The sequence below is a fragment of the Hippocampus guttulatus genome, chromosome 21 (genome assembly GCF_054856545.1).
Source record: "Hippocampus guttulatus isolate MCC_2025c chromosome 21, RoL_Hgut_1.0, whole genome shotgun sequence".
Lineage (NCBI taxonomy): Eukaryota > Metazoa > Chordata > Actinopteri > Syngnathiformes > Syngnathidae > Hippocampus > Hippocampus guttulatus.
This window is the reverse complement of record NC_141281.1, coordinates 3,478,924-3,506,831: the sequence shown is the minus strand read 5'-3', so window position 1 is coordinate 3,506,831 and position 27,908 is coordinate 3,478,924. Positions and strand designations below refer to the sequence as shown.

At 44.2% G+C, this 27,908-nt stretch overlaps 1 protein-coding gene across 3 annotated transcripts in view; it reads left to right on the top strand.

Moving 5' to 3' along the window:
• ctnnd2a (catenin (cadherin-associated protein), delta 2a) overlaps positions 1–27,908 on the top strand; it is a 114,658-nt gene that overhangs the window by 20,996 nt on the left and 65,754 nt on the right. For all 3 annotated transcript variants that reach the window (XM_086102124.1, XM_086102126.1, XM_086102123.1), the window contains exons 3-5: positions 16,802–16,914; positions 26,564–26,598; positions 26,723–26,827. In XM_086102124.1, the coding sequence (XP_085958250.1) occupies positions 16,802–16,914; positions 26,564–26,598; positions 26,723–26,827 (253 nt within the window). The remainder of the gene's footprint in view (positions 1–16,801; positions 16,915–26,563; positions 26,599–26,722; positions 26,828–27,908) is intronic.

Here is a 27,908-nt window from a genome sequence, read left to right as displayed (position 1 = left end):
ATTATTTGATTCACTTTTCCAAGTGAATAATTTAATAGCAATTAAAATATTCAGGCTCTTTGGTCAATATTTGCGAATGAAAAGGGAATAGCTTTTTTTGACCTGGTCAATATGTTCCTTTCATTCACTTTCAACAGTAGCTGGCAGCTCTTATCGTTTGGCTCAAAAAGTGGCGCGTATGTAGGAAAAATGGGTGAGAAGAGTGCCCCCCCCCTCCAAAGAAAAAAATGCAAATTTTATGTGCATAACGAAAAGGAAGATAAATAGTGGACGTTAGTGTTGAGATAGTTGTTGCTCTGGAGTGCCGGCCCACCCGTTGTGTGGGGGAAGTCGACCACCGTAGAGCTTTCCGCAAGAAATGAAATCATTCCGAGCCACCTATGTCGGAACAAAGTGTCTTTGCAATTAAATGTAGGCCCTTGTTACGTCACACTCATGCTTATTTAAATCATATGGCCCTCACAGTTTTTCCACCCATCTCTTGGCAGCTACTTAGACAAAGATTTATCATTTGATGTTTCCGTACGGTAAACGGGCTTTACAGAAGGACTATTTAGCGCTTCCATATAGAAGGACGGGACAGGCCCCCGTGCACCCCGTGCATGAAGCACGCAGTGCCTCCTGAACTGACGTCACGCTTGACAGTGGTTTGAGGTTTGACATTTTAGCGTTCCAATGGGGAAAGAAAAAAAGACTTTTGTCTTTCAGCACCACGAGCAAGTGGGAAGTGGGTCAAGAACACGGCCCCACTTGCCAAAGTATGTTGCCGCAACAGGCCCAAACTCACCGCGCCCATTCGTTATGTGTCGACCGTCTCCTCCCCCATCGGTGCCCGGTCATTGCGGAATGATGCAAGATCCCGTCGAACTCGCATGAACTATGACATTGTTGGACGCCAAATCTAATGAGGCGTGAAATCAATATGTACGCTCCTGCTTCACCCGGGGCATGCTGGGTAATGGAGTGTCAGGAGTGCTTTGCGGCGGTTTTAATCACAAAGACCTTGGAAGAACTCCTTGTAAACAACTCTCTGAGATACAGTGTGCGTGTGGGGTTGTGTCTGTGCACCTGTGATTACTTTCAATGTAATTGAAGCTAACTGCGTGTCCGTCTGCCAGCACGGGGCTGAAACGGAGCCGTGCCATTGTGCAGCTCTGCATGAGTTTAGTGCAAGTCCGACTGTGTGTTCCATGTTGTCAGAGGGTTAGCATCGCTCCCCCAACGGGTTTTGTTTCATTAGCCTCTAAGGCTGCGTGTGACTCCTGCGAAGTAAGCATTAGCCTCCACCTACCTCTACTCTCTGCATGCTAAAGCGACGTCAGCTCACATCATCTGCATGCTGATCAACTTTGGAACAACAATCGGGGGAAAAAGCCAAATTCCCAAGTTAAATCTGAAGACTCGTTTGGCCCCAGTTTTACGACTTGGCCACTTAAGATTCACCTTTGGGAGGGCGCTTCAGGAAATACCTTTGGAGCACATCGTTATCATCATATTAATATTATTATAATGCCGTAAGTTGAATATAGTTTTCTTTTATGTTTTTGATTCGTAACTTTTTTTTTAAAATGAAGATGATTTTTCTTCCTGACGGACGAGTGAAATGCTAATCATTGCAACGTGCCTTTATTAGCTGACGGCAGAGACGCTAAATACTGTCCACTCTTTGCCAGCCAAAGGGCATTAAGTGAGTGAATTTCGGGGGAAAGGCTACATTTCCTAAAATAGTACGCAGCCAGAGATTACACCTTGACGAACTCCCGCGTATGCAAAGAGCCCTCTATTTTGGGATGCTGCTGTGTTGTTTTTGTGCGCTTCTGCATGACTCATTTGCGCTCCTATCCAAACATTGGGATTTCAATGTCAACAGGGAAAACTCTTGGCAAACAACCCACTTCCTCATTGCACGCCCACGATTGAAAGTTTTCTTGAAATTATTTGCCACAGCGAGCGGTAATTGAACTGTGCTTTGCCGTTTGAAAGTGAATTTAGCTCTTCAATCACCCGCCTTTTGCGTCTTTGTTATTTAGTGCCCTTAGCTTTCCTTCCCTTTGGCATTCTAAATAGATAAATGACTCCCGTGCACTCGCCTGGCCGCCGCTGTTGACATATTCACGGCAAAGACACTGGCTGATGAAGAATGGCTCTGTCATTGGACTTCTCTGGGAAATAAACCAGAGATTGCTCCATCTTTGCCTTTCCTACGTCTTTTCCTTTTTGGTTTTGCTTATATTTTTCTTCACACTCGTTCTTGCTTAGTTCCCATGTCGCACCTCCGCTCGTCCTTCATTCTCAAACTGCATTCTGCCTCGATGGCATTGTGACACATCGCCGCTGAGAACGCATCGTAGCGTCGCCCCCCTCTCCCGCTTGGCGTCAAGATAGAGCTGCGCAGCTACCCGCGGCTAATGAGCTTGGCTGTGGTCGCCACGGCGATTGTCTCCCCGACTTTACGCGAGGTGGGAATCCATCACCACCAGTAGCTTGGAGGCAACGTTGATTAATGTCCTTTCATATCGTTTTGTCATAAACTTCTTGGATGTGGAATATTGTCTCATATGAAGATTTTTTTTGTTTGTTTGTTTTCTCTGCTGATGAACAAGATAACACACGTCACACGCATATGAATTAGCATGCCAAAAAGTGTATTATGCCAATTATCCAGGCTAATATTTTACTTTCCAGTGTCAGTGTCTCACAACACCAACGTTTTATGATGCTCACGTTTTGAGTCTGGATTGGATTGATTGACTCAAACTGAAATATTTTCAGCGCTTTTTATATATGATTTTTATATATATCACTATATAACTATGAGTTAATAGTGAGGACAATAGCTGTCATTCCCACAATTTTCCCTTCTTCGTCACTGTGAATATCTCCCGTGTTGACAGTGCTTCTTTGTTCTCATTCTCACTTTTCGTTTCACCCTCTTTGGTCGCTTCCCACCCTTGAACTGATGTTCTTTCTTCTTACTTACTTACTTACTTTCCATCCCTTCGCTCTGTCATGAACGAATCCCAGAGAAAACCCTTTTTAAATATACATGATCCTTTTGCCCGAGGATGGTTTTTCTATCCATTATAATGAAAGCGGATCAAACATAATACCGTTTGAGCGAATCCAAACTAATTACATGAAGAATTCCAGGCTATTGATAAAATAATGAAGCTTATGATTGTGCGCAAGATGCTTGATTCGCTTTATCAGGCATTGGTGGATAATTTGGGCAATGAAAAAAAACACGCGCGTCTCGATGCATTAACAAGCAGCGTAACCGCATTGATTTCTTCCTTTTGTTCGACCTTAAATCTCCTGACACGCTGACAGGATCAGTAAAAATCAAATGCTCATATCGGCCAACCTCTTTTCAACATATCCCGTTTACGTTTCCACCCCGATAGCATACGCGTTTCAAATGACCGATTCCACGTCATCCATTTTCCATTTGTCGAGTTTTGCTCACAACGAGCAACAACGTCGTGGCAGAGTCGGAGGCAACCCGTGTCCTCCCACGGTCGTCGCTCTGCGTACAGCTGCATTATTGATGCATTTGAGGACAGTTTTTTTTTTGTCCTGTCAGTGCCTTCTAGTTAGCATCTCATGTATCCCCTCGCATGCCGTCGTCGCGTTTGCAAATCGTGCAGAATGAGCCTCTTAAGTCACGCGCCGTACGCACTCGGCATGCTCGGCTGATGCGCCAGCTGTGACGAGGGCTCCGTCACTGATGCGTTTCTGTTAATTAACTCCCTGAAAGAATTCCACTTGGCATTCCCTCGGCACACTGGACCATAAAGCCAATTAGCGCGAGCGGTGCATTTTCTGACCGCGTGGTCGTAAGCTTGTAAACACACACACACCTGCACACATACGTGCACGGATGCGTGCTCACAAACACGCCTGCGAGATGAGAAATTATTTTCCCTCGGTAAAATAAAACAACACCAAAAAGGGCGCTCGCATTGGTGAACTGGGGGCATGTGCCGGTTGACTTGAGCCAGACGCCCCGGACCGGTCGCCGGCTCATGGCGGAGGGGCATGTGGATAAACAATCACCGGCGTTATCACGTTAGCATTTTCGGTCTCACAAGTTAAAACTCAATGCCTGCCATTCTGCAAGTGAGGAAGATGAGATGATGACAGAGTGACTGCAGAGGAGTGAGCGTTTACCCTGTGGCTACAAGAAGGCCAAAGGTAAATCAGCAGACGGCACGATGTGTCACTCCGCATTCGGTCAGTTATTTGTGGAGGAAGGCCGCGACACAACCCCAATGATGTTTAGGCTTTGTTTTTTGTTTTTTTTCCCCTCTCTGGCTACAAGCTTTTTCCATTCAACTTGACTCAAATGTATATCTGCTGCCCAGAAAGCATTGTTGACATTTCTCTCCGTCTGCCTTTTTGCCCTTTCGCTTTGAGTTTGAGGCGGTGAGCCAAGGCGGTGCTCACACTGTCATCCGTGTGCGTGTGAAAGCGGATCTGTTGCATGTCATCTTCCTTGCTCCCGCTCTTTCCTTGTCACACCCTAATGAATCCTGACTTTTATCGCTACGACTCCCCCCCCAGAGTGTTGTTGAACACGTGCGCGTGCGCTCATGGAAGCATGCACGAGCGCACACTCACAAACACTCAGACAAGCATGCAAAGGCCTCGGGGAGATATGGAAAGAGCTCGGATGGAAGGTTGCTATACGTGAAAGACAAGAAAATCAACATGAGGTGGATGGATGCAAGGAAATGCGGGCGTATGGTTATGAGGTCGTGGGAATTTCTAAAAGGATGTGTGGAAAGGTGACAGAAATGGAAGGCTCATGTGATTGGAAGGCCGCTGTGTGTGAAATTCAGTTGCTTCTTCAGACTTGCTCGTTTTAGCATGCTGGGATTCACTCAAATGGGAGATCCGCATGCGTTTTCTTTGTTTATACGCATGTTATCTCTCACTTGCATGGCGCTCCCCCTCGCCCGCTCCAGACTTTGGAGCAAATGGCAAAACGCTGGAGTGCTTTCTGCCCAAGCCCTCAATTTGATAACGGCGCACGAAATGGATGCTCTTTGCAGCACCTAACGTGGATTCGACAAGATAAGTGTAAAAAGCCAAAGTGTGCCTAACCAGAGCCAAGTCTCTGATCATCCTTTCCTTCATCATTTCTATCTATTGTATGATTTGAAAAAGGAGACTGTACGAGCATGTGCAAACAATTGGAGTTTTGTCACTGTCATTTTGAATGACGAGAAGCTTTGACAGTTTGTCTCTAGCCTTTTAAAAGCAGAAGCACATTGCAAACGGAATCTTTGGCACCACATGAATTTGGATCCAAAATGACAACAAATGCAGAAATCACGGTGAGAGATCTTCGTGAGACAAGTATAAAATTGTCCCCCATTTTGCGTAAATGTCAGGAAAAATACTTTAGCGGGGTAGCAATACACTATTGTTTGGATGGATGAATATTTTGTTGCACAATCATCTCGGTTGAGATGAGTGCGTCTGTGTTGAAGAAGGGCAAGTATTTTATTGTTCCCATTGGAAATGTCAGCTTTTTAGCCGCTCCTCCTGAGCTAATCGCTTGAAGTTGTGCAGAAAGTTGGAGTGGTGTTTTCAGCATCTTATGCAGATGTCCAGAGGGTTTAAATCAGGGCTCGTCGAAATGGTACGAGGTTTTGTCATCGAGTATTTTGTTAAGGGGGATTTATCCTGAGGCTGAGACCGACCTTTCTTCGGCTGGGCAGCACATTTTCCAGCCATAATTTTCCTGTAATCTTTTGACAGCGCTGATCGATAATACCATAAGTAAGAGGCGGTCCCTCGACATATGAGAAGCCGTAAAACAAGTTAGGGTTGGCTTTACCATTTTTGTGTGTCGATTTGCTCTCTCACCTCTCCCTGGATCTTCTTTGAAAGTGAGGGACGAAGGTCCTATTTTGCAATGGGACCATTGTTTTTGCTGGCTGTGTGCTTGTGCTTGTGGAGAAGAGGATGGCGAGCTCAGCATTTCAAACTGCTGAGTGAGGGCTGGTGTCACGTGACAAATCTAGGTGACATGCTGCATCCGGGGGTCGACGCTCTTTGGATGCTGTCCCTCACTTCCACCCTGTGACCATCCCTCAGTACCGAGCCTTCCACTTCACTCAGTTTGCGGTTGCGCCCGAGCTTTACGAGAGACATGATCGAATTAGAATCCAGGCCAATGCAGAGTACGGCTTTGATTACGATGACAACCAGCGGTGATCTTAGTGCCTTTTGGATGAAGGGAGCCATCTCACTGTTCCTAACAACGAGCAACGCATCTATCGAGTATTGTTCAGTGGGGACTCGAGACTGCCTCCCTACTTAATGGGAGATGTTCACACCTCCACATCCAAAATGCTGATTAACATTGGGTGCACACAGCCACCGCTAGATAGTTTAATCATATACACCCACACCCGCACCCGCACCCGCACCACCATGAAGCAAGGGCTCGAGCAGATTCCGTTTTATTTTAACTGTTGGAGGCAGCATTTAATCACCAAACAAAAATGCCCCCAGCACCCACCCCAACACACACTCCCCATGTAAACAACTTCGCCGACTAAGCATGTGACTGTTTTCTAAAACAAGTGCCAATCACATCCTTCGCTAAAGCTAATCGGCGCTAAGGCTGCAGCTCTGCTTACCTTTGCCTTTGACATGAAAGTCATTCTGCGGAGTCTGGTGCCAGATTCCGACCATCACTCGACAACGGCATATCCGGGGAGCCCGGCTGCCCAGTCATGGTCCGACAAACTCATCGTGGGAGGAAATTATGATGTAAATGATGAAATCGTGAGACGAATGTGCATATTGACTCGCTCACAGACACATTTTCCAAAATAGATACATAATAAAAGATTTACTTGCTGCTTTAATTTCACACTTGATGTGTGGGCAGGCACTCCAGAGCCCTGCGTAGAAGCAATACAAAAGTTCATTTTCATAATTTGTCTGCTTTAATGGAGTGATCCCCGATGGACCGAGAGGTCCTACACAGAACACAAGAGCATCACTGGTGGAAGTTGCAGCCAGGGGGAAAAAAGAAAAAAAAAATCTTGCTCGGTTCGGTGTGCCATTGGGACAGCACAACTCAGCCATAGCGGGGGAAACCGATTCTCGTTCTTGGCCCACCCCAGCAAGTGGGTCTGCGTGGTGGGAATTTGCGGTGTTTGCAAATAATAACCTGCGTCTTTGCGTGCGGAGGAACAATTTCCTGCTCTCCTTCCACTTTGCTCACACGGGGAAATTAGTGACAATCCTGTTGAAGCTTGGCTTTTCCCCTTTCCTGGTTCTCTTTCACTTTCCAACACTGCACATTTAAAAATAAAAGACAATTTCAATGCATTAAGGTCACTCACCCTTCACATCTGTTGCTACAAGTGGCTCTGCCTCCCCCTCAAGCAGGCTAAAAGCGTTTGATGAGAAGCCAGTCGACTTCATGCTTTAAAAGTCATCGTGGACTTGTGAAGTCGACAAGTCAACCATTAGTGTGTCTTTAATTCAGTCAAACTCCTTCCATGTTTATTTTATTTATTTATTTTCGGTGACATTTAGCCGCGCGAGATGAGTTAGTTGTGGGTGACAGCAGTGATTATTAGCAGAGCGACGGATGAGTCATTCCTTGGTGCCTTTCCAAAAACGAGACAGGGGGAGAATATTTGTCCTCCTTGGCATCAGTGCAACTCACACCGACTGTAGGATACTCCTGCAGGTTAAAATGAGCCAGCGAAACACTTTTAAAGGCTTACTGACTCATTTTGAAACTGTCTTGAAGGCACCCGCTTGCCCAGCAAGCATTCGGCGCATAAACAACTCTCAGCGCGTCGCTCTATGTCTGCACTGAAAAACGGACTTCTGAAACAGTTTGACTTGGCTCTTTTTATCATGATGCTACCATGCACAAAAATGCATACTGTAATGCAATTCAAGATAGAAGAATTCTACAAAGATATGAATGTTGGGGCGGCACAGTGGTTGACTGGCTAGCACTTAATGGCTTTTTTTGGGGGGGTGGTGATTTGTATTGATTTATTTTTTCAGAAAGAGATGAACGCGCACGATGAAGTCAATTTCATACTTTGATTGTCTCCAACATGCGGGTGCACTGCTTGATCAACAATGTCATGCAGGCCTTCCATCATGCGTACACGTCGTGTGATTGTGTGGGATTGTTTGTTTGCCATTCATTTGCATGCAGATTTTCTCGGCATTAGTTTATCTCTCCAACCCTCCTCCAGTTTAGAATCTGCCACTCTCTTCCCGATGTCTCCTCATTTTTTCTCTCTCTCTCTCTCTCTCTCTCTCTCTCTCTCTCTCTCTCTCTCTCTCTCTCTCTCTCTCTCTCTCTCTCTCTCTCTCTCTCTCTCTCTCTCTAATGAGATGACATGGCCACAGCGTTCGTCTTCCACTTGGCGACAGCCTCTCTGTTGCCAATTACCGCACAGTCGCCAGCTTTCTGTTTGCCTTTCGCGATTATATCTCTGTTTGTGTATACAACCTACAAATGAGACGCGCCGTTCAAAGGCCGGCGATATCATCAACAGTTCGGTATACGGCGGCCGCCGCAGACTATAGAAGTGACTGCCTCGTAAATAGTCGCAATTATTGACACATATAACACAAAATCTGTTTACGCAGTTGCATTTCAAAGACTTTGCAGCATTTCAATATCAACCATGTGTTTTGGTGTTCGAATGGCGATTTCACTTGTCTGTTTTTCTTTTGATCTATCATGGGGAAAATGTTTCAGTCAACCTCCACAATTGAGTCATCTCTAATATCAGAGTTGTGTCATAAAATAGAGCCTGGACATCTTACTTGAACTAAAAATATTTCTTAAGAACGGTGTGCTGGACTGGTTAGCACGCTGGCCTCTCAGCGCAGAGCCGCCGCGTGGTTGGATTCGTGAGTGAATAGATGGATGGACGGCCGGATAAAAAATTGTGATTGCCCTGTACACAAGCAGGGAGAAAACTCGGCAACAGGGGAGAGAAGTTGAGCCTGTTGCTCCATGATTCAGGACCAAGGACAGCGGTCAGAGCACATTTTGCTGTCATGCTGTTTGAAATGGACAACGCTGAATATGCGCATAGAAATTATGATTCCGTTACTGGTTTGGTTTGAAACGTGAGACGTTTTCAAATGTCTTACTTGGATTAAGCGCAGAGATGATCAGAATATTTTCATAGAGGACTGCGGAAATCGGAGAATATTTTCTGTTGAGCATGTGTCGTTTTCTTTGTGACAAAGAGGAGCAAAGTGACAGAGGAAGAAATGCGTTCTTCGTATATCTTCTTGTGGAGCCCTCTCCATCCGCGTACGTTGATTTTTGCAACCGGGTAGCACGTGGCGAGACTTTTATTTTTTTTGCATGCGACATCTGGATAATTATCTAATCGTCGTTTTCCGTGTAGTGCAGATGCAGGCATATCTGTTTGCATTTAGTATTGTGTTCATTTGATGGTGAATGGGCCACACACGCACACGCACACACACATACGAACGCATTCGAGCACACACACACACAAGGCCCTGTTCTCAATTGTGAATGGTTTATTTAAATAGTGTGAATGAACTGTAAAGAAAGAAGCTGGCAGAGATGCTTGTTAAGCCCTTTACCGATCATAGAAAGCTGCGCCGAAGGGCCTGTCTGCGATTTTTATCACCGTCATGCCTGTCGCTTCTGTTTAGGCTTGGGGACCGACGTAATGTGTCCAACACGCGCATGCGCACACAGACACAGAAACAGATGCCCGAACAGTCACGTCTGACACAGCAAACACGCAGAAGTTTCAAATACATCCAGTACACTACACTATATGCTTGCAATCGTCAATTTCGCCAGACTGGGGGCTGACTCAGAAGGCAAAGCAGGTCTCAAGCTCGAGGATAATAAAGGTGTGTGTGTATATAGACACACACACACACACACACACACTCACGGTCGACCTCGTCTTTTCAAAGCCAATAGAGCCATGTTTGTTTTTATTTGTGCGTTTGCTCCTTGTGTGTGCGTTATTTGTGTTCTCATCTCCTCTGCCTTAAGAACACATTTGTAAAAATATTTGCCACTGTCTTCTCTCTTTGAGGCTTCTCACCGGTCTCGCTTTTATACTGGAGGCATGCTAACGACAGCCTCCACGCAACGTCAAACTGCACATTTGTTGCCTGGATGCCTCTCTCAATTGACAATTCCCTCCTACTTGTTTTCCTAGAAAGCCTTCAGATTTGTATACTGCGATGTTTGCTTGAGTTCACTTGGTGGCAGGTGTGTGTGTTTATGTAATGGTTTGCATGTCCCCGACCTGGCTAACCTATCAAAATGAATGCTTGTTATGGCAAGTGGATAGATGACCTTTGGGGCCTCCCTCGGGTCCTGACGCATCATGTGGAGGAGAGCTGGACTATTTATTTGAACCCTGCTATGTTCAGCGTGCTTTTTTTTTTTTTTTCTTTTTCTTCCTGGGCAACTCTATGCTTTCACACAGCAGCCGCATTGAACCACACACTTTCATATATACAACCAGAGCTGTTCAAATAAATCCAAGTCCACAAGCCTCAATGGTGCGCTGCCAGTAAACCTTGACATGTTTACATATTCGCTTTTACTCGATTTCTGCAGCTGGTCTGAAATTTTTTTTAAGTGCCTCTCTATTTTGGTTTGGCAGTATCTATGATGGGTATGATATACCCTGCTTGACTTCTTTCTATTTCTTACCCACCCAAACATCTACTTACGCAGCTACCAATTTACAAGCCTGTACGCCTGCCCGCCATACTGAGATACTGTACTTCCCTAACTAAATCTCTTTCCCATGCCACCAGTCGTCCAAACAACTCTCTGCTTATCTGCCTTTCCTATCCTATCAACAAATAACAGACCACCGACAGATTTCCCGTACTTGTTGAAATAAATCGTATACGTTTCTAAAGAAAACAAAAAGCAAGATGTTACCAACCCCCCCCCCCTCCCCCTTTTTTTTTTAACCAGAAATTACACACACTTATTGGATGCATTACTGGGTGCAGCGATGATAGCATGTCTGAGTACACACACAGGCACAATTTGGACACATACGAAGCCGCAATGGCATTTAGGCGATGACATTTTCCAAATGACATTTTGTCCGCGGCCAAATCCATACTCGGGGAGCACGAACCGTTACGCTGCCGCGGAACACTGCTGTACGTCCGCACGTGAATGTCATAGACCAGGGGCAGTAGACCCTGATCGATTTTCCCCTTAATCCAGTGTCGGGATTTCAAGATCCTTTCAAGACACAAATCCATCGATAAAGCATCTGAATAGTTTTGACCTTGGAAATGGAAAGACCTTCCCACCGTTTTTTATCGATGGACGATAGCGCTCTTCTTATCAGTGCTGCTCATTCTGCGGGATTCTTTAACACCCGTTTCATTTGATCAATATGCCTTGCTAATTTATCATGGTTGCTCAAGCCAAATGATGTATCGTGATGAGTCCGTCTATTAGTTAAAGACTAAGCGCCACCGATTTATGACACTTCAAGTACAAACATTAGAGGCTCCTAGAGGGTTTTAACAAGAAACAAATCATGCCATATTATTAGCCGCAATTGTCGCGTAAAACCTGGAAGGTGAACACTATAATTCCGCTGCTTGCAACGTAGCTCCGCTTAACCGCCCGCTCTTGATTGTGCTGAGGTCTGACCTAAATGATGGTCAGTATAACAGTATAAACATTTCTCTCGATCATATCTTGTAATTCTCCACTGCCGTTCACAACAGTCAATCAAATGTTGCGGCCTGTGATTTTGTTCACCCGTTTCTAATATCGAACGAGCTCCGTGAATGGTCAGCCTTCAACAATGGCCAGCCGGTGCGGAATCTATCACAAGCGAAATGCTTTGGAACTTTCCGACTGCATCCGTAGGGAATGGATGTGGAGATCTTTACGCGCAATCCAGACAATCAGTTTCAGGGGAGAGATAATCACAGATGAGTGAATCACAAAAGCTCCTCACCAACACTCTCATTTCATCACACATGCAAAAGCCATTTTGGAGACGGACGATTGAGATAAACGAGGTGAAGAAGCGCCGCTGCTCGCTTAAAGTGCTGCCATTTAGGCGTCTCTTTTGTTTACTTAAAAGTATTTATTAACAGGATCACATCCAGGTATGATGTTATGATCATGAACGTTGACGGTTTGACATTCTTCCTTTTGCTGAATCGCGACTTGCTTTGAATCGCCCATGTGCATCCAAACAGGTACCGGTAAATTTTTTTAAACCATTCAAAAAAAAAAATGTCAGCATTTCATGGTCAGTAGGCAAAATTGAATTGATTGTCATCTTGCTACTTTCTCGAAAATCACTAATAATAAGAATTCAGAGCACATTTTATGCATATACTTGTCAGGCATTCAAGCATTCATCGGACGTGAGATGAAACGAAGCAGACACTTTGAATGGCTTGATTGTTTTGCAGCCAATGTTGTATTCTACATTGCGGAAATCACATACTAATCCCTTTTCCCTGAGCCTTTATTGACATTATAAAATAAAATAATAAAAAAAGGGCACTCTTTTTTTATGCTAAAGGCATATTTTAAATTCAGGGCATTTACATTTTTACAGGCGAGTGCATGTAACAAGCAACACTAAAGCCATAATAAAGACTGACCAAGCTGAGTCTGCGTGCATATCTTCTTCGGCCACACTCACAGTTTCCTGTTTACAGCTCTCAAATGCATGCAGTTGTGCACACGTGCACCCCCCGCCCCCACACACACACACCCTCCCTCCCCTCCCTCCCCAACACACACCCACACGTGGATAAGAGAAGTCAGAGTGAAATCAGAGACAAAGAGAGATGTTTTCTTTTTTCCCACTGAGATCCTAAATAATTTAACGAGGGGGAGCTCTGTCAGAGTATTGGTGTGTTTGCGTGTTGAATATTTATAATGCGTATAAAACTGTTATGGGCCAGCTGCTGGCAGTCTTGCATTTCAGATCTCTTGCCTTTTTAAAGGTGTACTCCAAGTTGATGCGTCTGAAATTGATGTCAAACAAAACCAAGTGCCTGAAGTGCAAACGCCTCTATTGTCTCCCACTTCTTTAAAATTGACAGGAGAAGTGGAGGTATGAAATCATATGTTTCGGGTGCTATAATTGGCTACAAAGCTGTCCTCTGTACAAGACAAGATTGGAAAAGGAGTTTCGGCGCAGCTGCGTGAAGGCGTCGCAGCGCATCATCCTCCCAAAACGTGACGAAGCTCCATCTATTTCCAACATGTTCTCTAAGGCTGTTTTCTGGAACAGCGCCTCTGAGTGAAATAACCGACAGCTATCCCAAAACAGAACTGACAGGGTTCTCGAGGAGGGTTTTTTGCAAAGTCGCTATTTGTATACGTCAGCGTGTCCGTCCACAGCCTCAAGTCGCTTCCCCTTTTAAAGGAGCTGTTTTAGCTCTCTTGTCAAGACGGATTTTCTTTCCTTGCGCTTCAGACAATTTTACACCGTTGAAAGATTGAGACGCTGTAACATCAGGTAGACCTGCTCGATTCTTGCATCTGGGAAGAAGCCCGTGCCTATCATGGGCTTATCGAAGCATCCCGAGGCCGGATACAGGAAAAGGGTCTGATTTTCCCTGCCTATTGGACTCTGGCTCACGACGAGGTCAGTCTCGTTCAAAGTAGGATGAATGTTCACTTACAAGTTGTCAAGATGTGGAGTCTGCCTTGGATGCTCTGGTTTCGGTTTTTCTCCAACACGCTGATAGTAATTCATGGCTGCTCTTTCACTCTCTGATCAAGGCGCACCAGAACTCGGTGAAGGAGGACGTAAGCCGTTGCTCTCGGTCTTTACTGCGCACTGCTGTTGCTATAGCGCCTCCACAGTGGCGCAACACTGCAACTGCAGATAAAATAAAAAGCTGCCGCAGAGAGAGGGACATCAATCCCTTAATCAATTCTTTTGATGCCATTTAATGATCTAATTCCCCCTAACCGGGCAAGAAAACCACTTTGGTGACGCCAAATTTAAATTGCAATCGTTTTTGCAGATGAAAAATAGAAAAAAAAACGTAGCTGACTTGAGAGTCATATCCGTGCTTCTTTCTTTTTTCCCCCTCCCTTCTCTTTCTTGAATATATAAAGAGGGAGCATCAAGTTTCCTCCCTGTGGCCATCATCTCATGTGACTTTCATCACCACAGTCACCTCACCGTCCTCACCTGCAGGTATTGGCCCACCCACCCTGCTCGACTTTGCACTCATTAAAACGGCGGCAGGTGCAGAAGGAAGGCCACGGACGGATAAGTCTCTGAAAGGTGATCCCTTGGAAAAAAAAAAAGTAGCATGTGACGCCTGTGGGGTTGGGTGGTCTTCAGTATGCACGGGCGTGACGGACGAGAGCGATACGACCTTTTCACCAGCTCGCATTCATGCGTCCTTTTCCCCGCTCTTTCCTTCCACTCATTTTTCCCTCTGCCGATTGAGGATGGAGAGGGGAGGGTTGAGAGAGGGAGCGTCACGTCTCAAAGAGAAGGTCAGAGCTCTGTTTGATAGCCTTTTGTCTCCCATCCAAAAACAGCGCCGCTAATAGCTACCCATAGGCCACTTTATAATGATTGGGCCTTATCTTCAGACACACACAGAGACCATCAAGCGCAGACGCCACGCGGCGTCTTTATGGTGGCGAGCAGGATCATTTGTCTATCGTGTCGAAAGAGCCACATTGTTTTTTGGGGGAGGTTTGTTTTTATCCTAACAAAGTGAGAGGGCAAGGCTGCAATTTGTTCCATTCACAGCTCTGATATCGGGGCCGCTGCTGTTATCTTGCATTTTGTCCAATCATGCAGAGCCCAAACACAATACTTTCCGAAGCGATACCAAGTACCGCACATCGAGGTTGTTATCGCGTACCGTACATTAAAATATAACCAAAGTATAGCGCGGCATTGGAATTCGTTTTTAGCAGAAAGCAGAACAAGACAAGTATTAAGGCCTTTTATCACCAGTATAATATACAGATATACTGTATATATATATATATATATATATATATATATATACACACACACACACACACACACACACACACACACACACACACACACACACACACACACACACACACACACACACACACACACACACATGCTAGTGTGTGTATAGCAAGTAGAGCCTGCCAAACTGAGTAAGTACCGGTACTGTGTTTTGGAAAACTGGGGTGGGGCTGCAACTGCTTCCTTCAGCTAACCTTTCATACAATAACACAGCTGATTCTTTGATTGATTGTTTTCATTTTAAGAAAGCTGGGTGCTCACAAATCAATTTGAGACATTGAGCACAGTAGTACGAGTTTGCTCGCGTTTGGCTCTTTAGCCCCTGTGCTTTCAAATGACATGTTTTTTTCTCTCTCTCTCTCTCTATCTATATATGCTGTAATATCTTTACAGTGGGGCCTTGTTGCGTGTGTGTGTGTGTGTGCGTGCGTGCTTGCAAGTGAGAGGCATGAGAAAAGGGGGAAGAAAGTGTGCATATTGATGAGTAAGTGCTTCTTGAGAATGTTGGGGGAGACGAATTGCATTGCACCGTGGTGTAATGTTGAGTGTTGAGGGGATTGAGCTGGGAGACTTGAGATAGCGTCTGGGGGGGGGGGGGGGGGGGATCAAGTCATTCAGCGCTTTGAAAACCAATCAGACCAGCACACGTGCTCTTTGCAACTCTCTCTTGCTCTCTGCTTCTCTCTCTTGCTCTCTCACACTGTCTCTCTTACACACACACACACACACACACACACGTGCACACACATTGATTGTACTTGCACATTCCTGGTGTAAGGTTGGGGGGGGAGTCCAACAGTTCCGCTTATTGATCCGTGCGCGTGTGATTCACTTGTATGTGAATGCATTTTTGCGCGCAGTCATTTTTATGGTTCAAGGCAGATTTACTTCAAAGCTAAAGTGCTGATATATTAACTAGTCAGTAAGGTGCTTCAATAGCCAGTCGTGTGCATGGTATAGCTAGCATACCAAATAGGTGAGCCTGACAGGTTCTCAAGAAGTCGCTTCACATGGCTGGCCTTTGCTGAAGCACTTCTGTGTTATTTGTCACTACGCTCGAACTATCGGGTATGCAGAAAATAAATAAACCCCGTGCTCAAATGATACATCCACGTGGGGATAGCGCGATCCAAGGAGGAATTCCACAAACGTGCTCATTAGCCTAATTTATACACATTCAAAAGGAGCACTTCTATTCAAGCGACAGTGTCAACAAAGGGATGAACAAGCTATTTTTGCATCTGGGCTATTTTCAACCAGTCACTCCTCCTCCCACCTACTCTCGCACGCCAATCCCATCCGAGCTGAAAAGTCTGAGCGAAAAGAATGATGACACCTATTTTGAGACGTTGCATTGCTGAGTGCTGTCTACGCGCCTCAAGGGAAACGTTGCATCAGGTCACACGTTGCCTAAACAAAGTACTTTGCATATGATGAGACCTTTCAGTAAAATGGAAGCATTGCAATATGTACAATGAGACCTTGAAGTGTGTGAGAAACTCTTTGCAGACACTTTCCAGTTTTTGTGTCATTATTTTTTCCAATTCATCGGTCAGGTGTCACCAAATAACGCAGATGAATCTCGCAATAACCGTAGTTGTTCCTTCAAGCATAATTGGCTGTTGACCTGTAATGCAAGTGGGCGTTAATATTCCGGCCCGCCGCCATTCATGAACATTTCCATGTCCTCGTCCTTCCTTCTTTTGCTCCGTTTAACGTACGCCGTCTGCCCTGTGCATCTACAGGAGCTGCAGTTTGAGCGCCTGACCCGGGAGCTTGAAGCCGAGCGTCAGATCGTTGCCACCCAACTCGAGAGATGCAAGCTGGGATCGGAGGCCGGCAGCATGAGCAGCATCAGGTGACGACCAAAGATCCCCTTTTTCCTTTGCATGCGGAGGTGATGGCGAGTGCTGTGTGTGTGAGCATGTGTGTGCGTTTTGCTTTGAACATTATACAGTCCACCCCAAAAAAAGGTTTGCCATAGCGGAAGTGTACCTTTTATAGAGACGCAGTTAATAGCGCCTCTGCTGATTCCTGACATGTCACTGTGTTTGCGAATAAGGCCACGAAAGAGTCACCGCGGTGGTGGCATTTCCATACTACTGAAAATGTTTGGTCACAAGAATTAATTTTGCACTACCACCATCTTACTATGAAATCCACCAAACTTTCTGCTGTTGAACTTATTTTCTGATGATGCAGTTGGGCAAGTTAGAAATGGATGAGCAGATAAGTGTGCCCTACATGCTAATGAGGCATTTTAATGCTAACAGCCCGAATATCGCGCTTGCCATCTGCTCGCATTAAATCACCTTCCTCCGAAACAGAAAAAAACAAATCCACATTGTGAGTCAGTTAGAAAGTTGGGTTTTCACTTCTTCACTTCTCAGAGTTTTCTTTGGGTGTGTGTTTTTGTTTGGCGCTCTTCTGCAATGTCAAAGGGAAAACTTTCATCAGAATGCAACATTTCTCTGACTCCCTCCAGCAACTTATCGTACGTGTACGCACGCCTGAAAGGGATCCAAAGGAAAACACCCTGTGGAATAATTTTTTTTTTTTAAATCGATTTGAGTGTATCGAAATTCCTGTGATGATAAACACTCGAGCTTTAAATGCTTGACCACTTCACCATGATTCATATTGGCACTTGTTGAGAATGGCGAGGCAATTTTATAACTTTAAAGTTCTGCAAAGCTTTATGAATGTGATACTTTGATCCTAGGTCAGATTAATTCCATTTCCAATATTTTCCAGGCAGCATGGATGAATACTGGTCAACAAAGCTGCTTCAGAACTTCTGAAATTGGAGTTTTGAATTGGAGCTATGGCCTTTCTGTGTGAAGCCCCCCCCATGCATGTGTGTGAGTGTGCGTGTGTTTGGGGAGGGCGAGGGGGGGGCGGTTCGAGCAGCACTAGCCTGTCTGCTGTCTCATGGTTGCGTCATCCTTTGGTAATCACAGCAGATCTAGAGGATTAGTCGCGCGTATGCCCGCGGGGAGCTCATTATGCCGCTGAGTCAACGTTGATCCCCGCGCCCACTTGAACTTGTCAATGCGCGGTAACTCCAACGTGTGATGTGCGTTTGACGTCCCTGTCTGTGCATCACACCAGAGCTCATGTGTGAATTTGTCCGGCTTGATTTCGTCTCGCCGCCGCCTTGATTGACGTGATCCTTTTGTTCCGATTGTTCCCAGCCTAAGTATAGATAAGGGCATCTGTGATATGACTGCGAGTGATCGGAGGCGATCTGATAGCATTCAATGAGATGCCGCTAACCTTTCTGTAACATCGCCGCTCATTTCCCCGGGCTTCCATTATGACAGACGGACTCCATCTACATTTGGAGAGATGTTTTACAGTAGTACATAACATTCAATAGAATTATTTTCAGGAAATTAAAAGGACGAACTGATTTGCGTGACGTACAACTACATTATCCAATAAGTCTAATTTATTCCCCACAAATTCTCTTCACTGACGAGCAGAGAAACAAACAGAACAACAAACATAGATTTATCATTTTTAAGGTCAGTTGAGTTTTCAAGGTTAGCACGTTGTCCTGTTTGTGCCTAAAGTCGGCTGGTTTCGGCTCCATCGCACCTACAACTGAGTCATAATGTAAACTTTCAATCTTCACAGAATTATAAAAAACTAAGAAAACAACTGAAGCGCTGTCATATGATGTAATTCTCGACATGTAAGTGGCCGCACTTGGTAACTTTTTTTTTTTTAATCATTCAAATTTGGCAGGAATGTTAAGACTTTTATCAGCGGTGTGTCAAATTTACAAGACATTCCATTTGGCTTTACAGAGTCTTAAAGTTTTAATAGTTCAGCACGGGCCCTGACACTGGTCTGAGTGAGACAGTGCAAGTTACTTTCATATGGAGTTTGTACCCCCTGTTTATATGTAGCGATAAATGGTTGATGTTCTTGCCAGTGTGCTGTGTGCCTTTCTGTCCATGTTCTCTTCAATCAAGCAATTCAGGCATCTCCTTGGACTCCTATCCAAAATTGTTCAGCTCAGCAGTATGTTGTTCACAGCGCTGTTGTGGGCCCATCCCGGCGAACATCTGTTCACACTGTGATCTGCTGGCTTGCAACGCCGCGGCACTTAACAGCAAGGAAACGCACGTCTGTGTGTAGCAATGACACCGATTTGTGCAAGTGTGTGACACCAAATGCCACACGGGGGCTACTTTATCATTTTTCGAACATTAGTCAAAAGCGGCGGCCCGTGGGGAAACTCTTTTCTCCTGCTGTCTCGTGTGTGCTTTACTGGCTGTGTAGCTCTGGGCCTCTTTTTTCTTTTCTTTAACTCAATCACATCACTTTCATTTGATTTAGCTCAGTTGGAAATTTCATGTCAAAAGAAAAAAAATACCCCGAACCCCCCCCCGATATACATTTATAAAAGACCAAGCGGTGCACAGATTAGAATGGTCTGCATGCCCCAGCAGATCATGGAAACGAACATTGGGCCGGGTCGGGTTGGTGCGAGTCGACAGAGGAGCCGTGGCTTTTTTGCACAAGACTGACTTGTCATGAGTGGATATTAGATGTGTTGTAAATCTTCTTCCTTTTGTGTATTATGACTGACAAATATCTGGGACCTTTTCATTCAGACACCTGGGAGCCGTTTTGGGGGGGAAAAAAAGCAAAGCAACTGTGTTCTTTAATTTCTCATTCAATATTACGCGGTAGTTAATAAGATTTAGCCATTTGCAAAAGGTAGACATCTGTAAATGTGTTTCATTGGATTCAACCTTGCATTGTGCATGCCTGCACTGCAAATGGAATTCTAGCTAAGCAGCATCATAAGTCTTCTTGACAAGTGAGGCGATACTGTTTATGACACCTACAGTACGAACCAATATTTAAGCATCAGGGGTCAATTGTAGCTATAAAATGAGTTCTGCTTTTGTGAACTTGACTTGGCCCCCGCAGGTAGTTTACAGATGACGCGTCAACCTGAGCGAAACAAATGGGATTTTTTACATCTGCGCTTTCCTATGGAATTGTTTTAAGAAGGGAGAGAGAGAAAGAGAGCGAGCAAGCAGTATCCGTGCCAGGGGTGGTAACATAGTACAAAGGTAGCGAAGGAAATGGGGAAAAAAAGAAAGGAATGAGAAAAGCTAATAGATAGCTTTCATTACCCCATGGCAGCGCCACAAAATGGCTTCATTGATTTATTATTAGTATTTTTTCCCGCTATCTGCGTCTGTATTTCTCGCCTCTTCTCCTTGTCTCATTTTCTCCTTCATTTGTCCTCTGCCAGATTGCTCTCTAGCCTCTGTCATTCCTCGGCTTTTATTTTTCAAATGTTATTTTACTCCACTATTATGCTTACAGTATATATACACTCTCAGAATGTCTGTCTCATTCTCAAAGACCTGACCGCAAGTGTCTCTGACAATATTGCTTTCTTATGTATTATTCACAATCTGCATGATGTCTCCTCTGCCTTGGTTGGGTCCCATTGCCTTCACAACCACCGACATTCTACTATGGATTTCATTCACAGATTAGCGCAGAAATGGGAATAATGATGATGATGATGATGATAATAACATCAGGTACATCTTGAACTGGATATAACGTCTATTTTGAAACACATTTGTAATGTAACCTTTTGCCAGTTTTTAATGATCTGTGGTTTAAATATTTCAGTGCATGGGCATCGTCCCGTCATTTATTTATCATGAGAGTCATAGCATGTGGATTATGCCAATACTGTAAACAGACAGTCTAAGTCTAAGTCCCCCCTTAGGTTTTAGCTGCAGAGAGAAATCCATAAAACATAACCAAACACACACACGCATTTAAAACCGTTTGAATTTCTGTCAGCCTAATAAATGTTTCTATCTATTATCTATCAATGAAGTGTAAGGAGCAAGAGAAAGGAAATATGAGATAGCGGTGTAACCAGTCACGGCAAATTTCTTTTGAAAGCATCAAGCTCAAATATAAAGCTTAAAGTCACAAGGAGATGTGCAAACTGAGAAGTGCAAGGTGTAAAGTTCATGTCCTCAGGTTATAGCGGCTTTTAGTTTACACATCTGCCAAACTCCCCTACGGGAAGGTCAGTGGGAGGTAAAAAGTGATAGATTGTATTTGTGAGTGTTTGTCTTGTTGTGCGAAAAAGAAATCAAGAGAAAAGCAAATTAGTTGGCCTGCGTGCGCACGTTTCGCCGATTGTGTGCTGGGGGATTCATTATTCTAATAAGTGCCATCAAATTATGCATCAATTGTGCTGTACGCTTCACGTTTTCCAAAGCGGCAAGTAGAGTTCAGTTTACCTCGCCGCAATTTGGGCAATCAAAAAAACAATCAAGCCTTTGTTTTGTTTTTCATTTCCTGAAAATTTAAACTACTGTCTTCAAACTGCCCTTTGCACATGTCTTAAATATGACAAGGGCGAAATGAGCTCGTATGATTTAAGGTAGTGGAAGGCGCCAACATCTACCGACAAGTTTTCGATTTTAACTTGCAGTTATCATTTTACTGCTTTTTACGTGCTTATATATATCTATATTTCGTCCCTGGTCACTTCCTTGTTTTTGCCAGGACTAAAATATTATCCAATTAGATTCCTTTATCTCACTATAGCTCACTCTCTTCTCTCAAGTTGGGTGATAATAGAGGGATCCATCACACCATTAGCTGCGGGCGGTTTTATACGCTCAGCAAAATGCTGCATAGAGAGAACTCAAATTATCGGCCGCAGACGCCCGCCTTAAAATATGCCCCGCGTTGGAGTTTGTATGCACGCGTATGTGTGCGAATGCGCACATGTGAATGATGAGAGCAGAAGTCATAGTCCCTCCTAATGACTGATGATACATTTCCCAGGAGGAGAGGAGAGAAAAATGGTGGCAGGTGGGCCCATCTCTCAGCCGGCTGTCTATCTCTCTTTCTGCTTCTCTCTCTGTTGTTTCTTCACACACTTAGATGTATGTGTCTATGAAATTACATCTTTGTGCTTTAGGAAATATTGTACGTGTATATATTGGGCGTGTGGATATAGATCCGGATTGTTTACATTTGTAGCACAATTACCTGTATCCTCAATCCTGCAGGACTTCCGGCCGATACACAGTTCTATATTATATGACAATATAAGAACATTTGATATTCCTTTACTAAAAGCACAGAACAAATCCGGGTCACTTTCTAATGATAGCGTTTTTGCCTGTTCTTTGTTTGGGGGATGCATTGGTTTCTTTCCAAGATGTCAAATGATGTCAGGGTCGTTTTGAAATGACATGCTTTGCCAGTGTGTCTGTCGTATAAGTTGGGAATGTGAGGCTCGATAAATGGGCCATGTTTATTTCTGTAGGAGTCAGCAGCTGGTGACTCCATGTCAGCGGCAAGGAGATGGAGGCCTTTAGGGCAACAGTAGCATTGTGAGTGCGTGCGCGCGTGCATGTGTGGGTCTGTGTGCGCGCGTGTGTGCATGTGCCTGTGCATGTGCGAGTGTGTTTCTGCTTTGCACTAGTGTGTCCCCACTCTGAGGCTAATGGAGGAGGGGGGGGGGGGGCGTTGGTTCATTAAACATGCAAATGAATGCTTATCTTGCCCCAACACCAGATATTGGTGCGAATAGATAAGAAGCAACCACGGTTCAATGCCAGAGAGGCAGAGGCAGAAAACGGAGAGAAAACTGCAACCAAAACATTGACAGTGAATGGCGAAAAGAGCAAGAGCCCAAAAAGTGCGCACTTGCTGGGGAAAAAGGCCAGGAGCAAAATGCAATAAGGGATCCTTTTAACCCGTAAATTATATAACCCGCCACCCGATGCCTATTCACCAACTTTTCTCACTCTGTGGTACAAAGCAGCTACGTAATGAATGGATTGCTGTTTTTGCATCGCCGCCTCATAAATTATGTTGGTTTGCCCTGCAGAGCACCGTGTAGGTCCAAGGCAGGTGATAAATGTGCCAGAGTAGAATAATAACAATGTCCATGACTTTTTTTCCACCCCACGTCCGAAATGCTGATCTGTGCTGAGTGGGCTCCGCTGCGCTCACGTTCCCAGCGACCTCATGACATATCATTGCTGCTTATGTATTGTTTGGAGAAGTCTGTTATTATCCATTGATGTGGAAATATCCGAGGAATTGTTTTGGTGCTCACACAAGCACCAAAAGGTTTTTAAATGGGTGTTTAGAGCTTGCCTCGCTTGTATTTATGTCTGGATGTGTAGGGTGACATTTTCATCTGCGTCTGGGAGAAAAGTTTACAACTGGATTAATTGAAAGCGGATTAGGAAAAAAATATCACGTTTCATGAGAAAGGAGAACTGAGATGTTATGCAGAACCGTATCTCTTTGGTCATAATGCCATCAAGGGGATCAGCATTATGACAAAATATCTTTGTGTTTCTTGCGTCACACTTAAAAAAAAAAAAAACAACCAAAAAACTTTTGTGGTGTTGTCTTTTAAGTGGTTTGTAGCGTTACAAAGATGTGGTGGAAAAATATTCCTCAACAGAACAGAGAAGTTCAACCCAAATGTCAAGATGTATGCTTGGTATTTTTCATTTTATTTTTTTAAATATCCGAATGAGATATATTGTGATAAGATCATTCTGTGGGTGAGTTCAGCTGCTGTCAGACAGACCAGCGATATCGGTCACAAGTTTGCTGCACCCTGCCGGTGGCTGCTGCATGTGTGTGCGTGTGCGCGTGTGCGTGTGTTGCATCAAAGCGATTGTATGCATGAGCAGCTCACAGCATGCAATGCACACCATATTCTGGAGAGTGAATGTCTCCTGGGAACAGGGCTTCCCTAATTGAACAACAAAGGGTTTATATTGGTAACGTTCATTCAGCAGAAATTTCCTCATTTAAGTGTTCAATTCAAATTGAACGATGGCTTTCCCTTTTTCACATCACTGTCACATTCCAACATAAGAGGCACATGCTCCAATCTGGTGAAGGACTGCTCTAAAAAAGACGGAGATTGATTATCAGTCAGTCATAGGTGACCAGCACGGCTAGCGTGTGCGACGAACACCGATGACAAGGTTGTCGGCAGCTTTTGGAATTCTGTTTTCTGCATGACTCAGTTGTAGTTCATATCCCATTTTAATTTTGCCCTTTTTTTTGTTTGGTACTCTTGATGGCCAAGACAATGTTTTTCCTGACAAACAGCAATTCTTTGAAAAGGCAAATGAAATATCGAAGACAAAAATCAGCGCCGCTCTGAATTTGTTGGTTTTTCCACGTTTTTATGGATCCAGTCAGAGTACTGTTGGCAAACAATGATTCCGTGTTATACGATTTGGACTTAATTTCCTTGTGTGCTCAGCAACGCTGTCCTCCTCCAATTCATATGCAAATGCGTACTGCTCTGCTCATACGAAAACTATTTAGTGATTGCGGTTCATGGGGCTTAATGGATCCACAAGTGCATGCATCCCAAATTAATACTTTGCGTTTGCATCACCTTGGAATAAAACATTTCCAAGAAAAGGAGCTTCGGCTTGCTTTTGCCACACCGCTGACATCATTTGAACAGTGCATATGATAACGTTCAAATGAGGTGGCAAAATACTCGAATCCATTTTGAATAGCGTGGCCCATTGCAAGTGAACCTTGTGATTGAGCAGAACTCTGCTGCATTTTTTTTTCTGCCACCTCATCCCAAACACAACTGGAAATGACTAAAAAGGCACATCTCGAGAATAGAAATAGTGGGGGGAGGGGGGAGGGGGGGCAGAAAATTGCTTTTCTCTCGTGATGGGTCAGTGTGCCAGTAGGAAAACACAAGCCTTGACTTGCTTAACAGGCAAAACTGTTATCTAGTTTTCCTACAGTGAAAAGCCAAGATACATACCAAGGCTTTTGTGGGGTTTCTCCCAGTAGTCCGGTTTCCTCCCACATTGCAAAAAAACAAAAAAAAACATGAGTGGTGGCCTCCATTAATAGAATACACTATGTAGGCAGGTGCAAATCAGCGACATCAGGCACAATAGTTTGCGCATCCCCAAAGACACAAACATGTCTCTGTCACTCCACATTGCCTTTGTACTTATCAATCCAGAGCATGCCTTTATCTAGTGCAAAGTCTTCACACAAGTTTGATATGAGGGAACACACACACACACACACTAAATAAAAGACATGCCAGCCGCTTTGAGTGACAGATTGTAGTTATCATGTCACCCTGTCATGTTGACTGATGATGCATTGATGATTGTTGTTATGGCAACCATCAGTGGGTGGATGTATATCACCATAAACGAACAGATCTACAAATAAGTGAGTGCTTCTGAGCTGCGGGGAGGCAGGGAGGGGGGGGGGAGACTCGAGGGGAACAAAAATGTGGTATAGCGGTGCACATGGCTGTGCACTTTAAGCAAGTGCAAAAACTACAGCCATCTTCGCCATATGATCCTGGTCTATGCTCATCTGTGAATTTGCCTCATGTGACAACAAATCTGAAAGGTTCCGGTAAAATGGAGACCTGTGACTATTCGTCAGAATTGGCGATTGTATGTACAAATGAGTTGTTTTGGCTAAAATGAGCTGTTGCGGCTTTTAATCACGTGCCGTTTGTAGTCCGGAAATTACAGTATCATCAATAAACCAATTTGTAACAAAAAAAACAAAACAAAAAACATGTGCCTCATTCCTAAAATGTTTGTTGTAGGACTCCAAGCAGGCTGCTTTGCTTGTGGACATTACAACAGACCTCAAAACTGAACTCGTGTGTAGTTTGTGCGCAGCAATGCGATTAGCAGAGGGCGCTATGAGATTTCGCTGTTGAGAGTGGCGTGATGTAAAGCATCTCTACACCACAGGGTCCCTATTTTAAGAAAGTGGCAGCCAGTTGGGGTTGAAGTGTTGCGGTATTCCGAGCGGGCTTGCGTAACAAAGTAGACTGACGCTCCGCTTACCACAACGGACCACAACATATCTGTCAGTTTTTGTCTCAAGTCTCAACATTTTTGGGGTTTTTTTGCTTCTTACTCCATCCGTATATAACCAGTGACTTACTTTATCATGCTGCCTGTGACTATTTTTTGTAGTTTTGTCTTGCGGCCAGCAAGATGACATACAACATAGATTTGTCATGAACAATCACAGAAGCTGTAGCATGTATGTGTCGGTTATGCATTAAAGCTGGGGGGGACAAAACACAATGTTTGAAATATTCCAAAAAAAATGCAGCGACGCTAACACACATGTATGCATCTGCGCTGAATTTTGACGTGGAGCAGTTGTATGGTTGTGGAGATTTTCAGTGGCTATCTGATTGGATGCAGTGTAGCACAACTTCCCATTGCTGATGACAAGAGCACCATCATTTTTTTTTTTTTTTTTTTTTTTTTTATCAAATGCTTCAGCTCATAATCAAGCGGCATTATTCAAAAGCTTCATCATCTTCATGATGAATAAACTTTGATTTCTGGTACTCTCCGAAGATGCGCATTGGACATGAACCTCTGCTCGTCTTTGCAACGTAGTGATGTGCGCTTGTGTTTATGCTTTGCTTGCAGTTCGGCAGATGAACAGTTTCGGTGGAATGCTCAAGGTAATTAACCCTTTTGCCATTTCGCCACTCCTAGCTTCATTACAGGTCACCATTTTACGAATACAGTGCATTCTTCATGTATGTGGCTCAATCCCGGAATCATTTTGTTGTTCTGCTTTCTCAGCCGATGGACAAAAGGATATTGAGGATGAGTTGACCACGGGTTTGGAGTTGGTGGACTCCTGCATCCGTTCCCTCCAGGAGTCAGGAATCCTTGACGGTGTGGAAAGTGAGTTTATTTATCGGCAACATTTTATATGTGTGTGTGTGTGTGTGTGTGTGTGTGTGTGTGTGTGTGTGTGTGTGTGTGTGTGTGTGTGTGTGTGTGTGTGTGTGTGTGTGTGTGTGTGTATGTGTGTGTGCCTGCGTCTGTTTGTTTTGTGTTTTCTAACACAGATTAAAAGTGAATTTAAATGAGGCCTGATTAAATTCAAATTATTTCCCACACTTGATATTCCTCAAAGCAAACCTGCAAACCAAAACAAAGCACAGCTTCAGCCAAAATGCATTCAAACATTAAAAAAACTTTTTTGTATCTGTTCACATTTGTTCTCAAGGGAGTTAATTTGTCCAAAACAGCCCCCCCCACACTTAATGATTTCAAATTTGAAAGATCAAGGTCTTCTTATCTGCAACTGGTCTTCGCAGTTCGACCATGATAAAAAAAAAACAACAACACTTGAACACTCAAATGTTTCATTTTATCAGAAGCGAGATGGCAATCTTTTGTCCTATATATAAACTCATATAAGATATAAAATGCCCTTATCCTGCAAGTGACGTCCTGTACCCTAATCATATCCATCCATTTCATTGTCTGTACTTGCCCTAATTAGGGTCGCGGTTTAGTCTGAGTCTCAGGGCCAGCTCGCTGCGGGGTTTTTCCCCCCCCCAGCCGTTAGAATGTGTTGTTGACATTTCATTTCTGATTTTCTTCAAAATATCTATAAGGAGATAAACTTTCTTGCTGCGTGTTCCGAGCTAAGCGCCGTGCCACCGGGTAGCCTTTAAAAAAAATTTTTTTTTTAAAGCTTTTGTTCATGTGGCGCATCTGCCACGAGCTGTAATTAAACACATCACAGGCATATCAGTCTTTTGTCAGAAATGAAAAGAGACAGCCAAGGAGTAAAAATAGTGGCCTAATGAAATATATACGAGCGATGGGAGCAAAAGTCACATCCCTAACTGCCCTTGAATAAAACCCAAAGTGATCTAAACACAAACGCGCTCGTCCACACTGCTGGCTATTGAGAGGTTTGATCGCAGTGGCCGACTTCATTTCACTCAGGTTTGAAAGTGCGCTCCCCGCT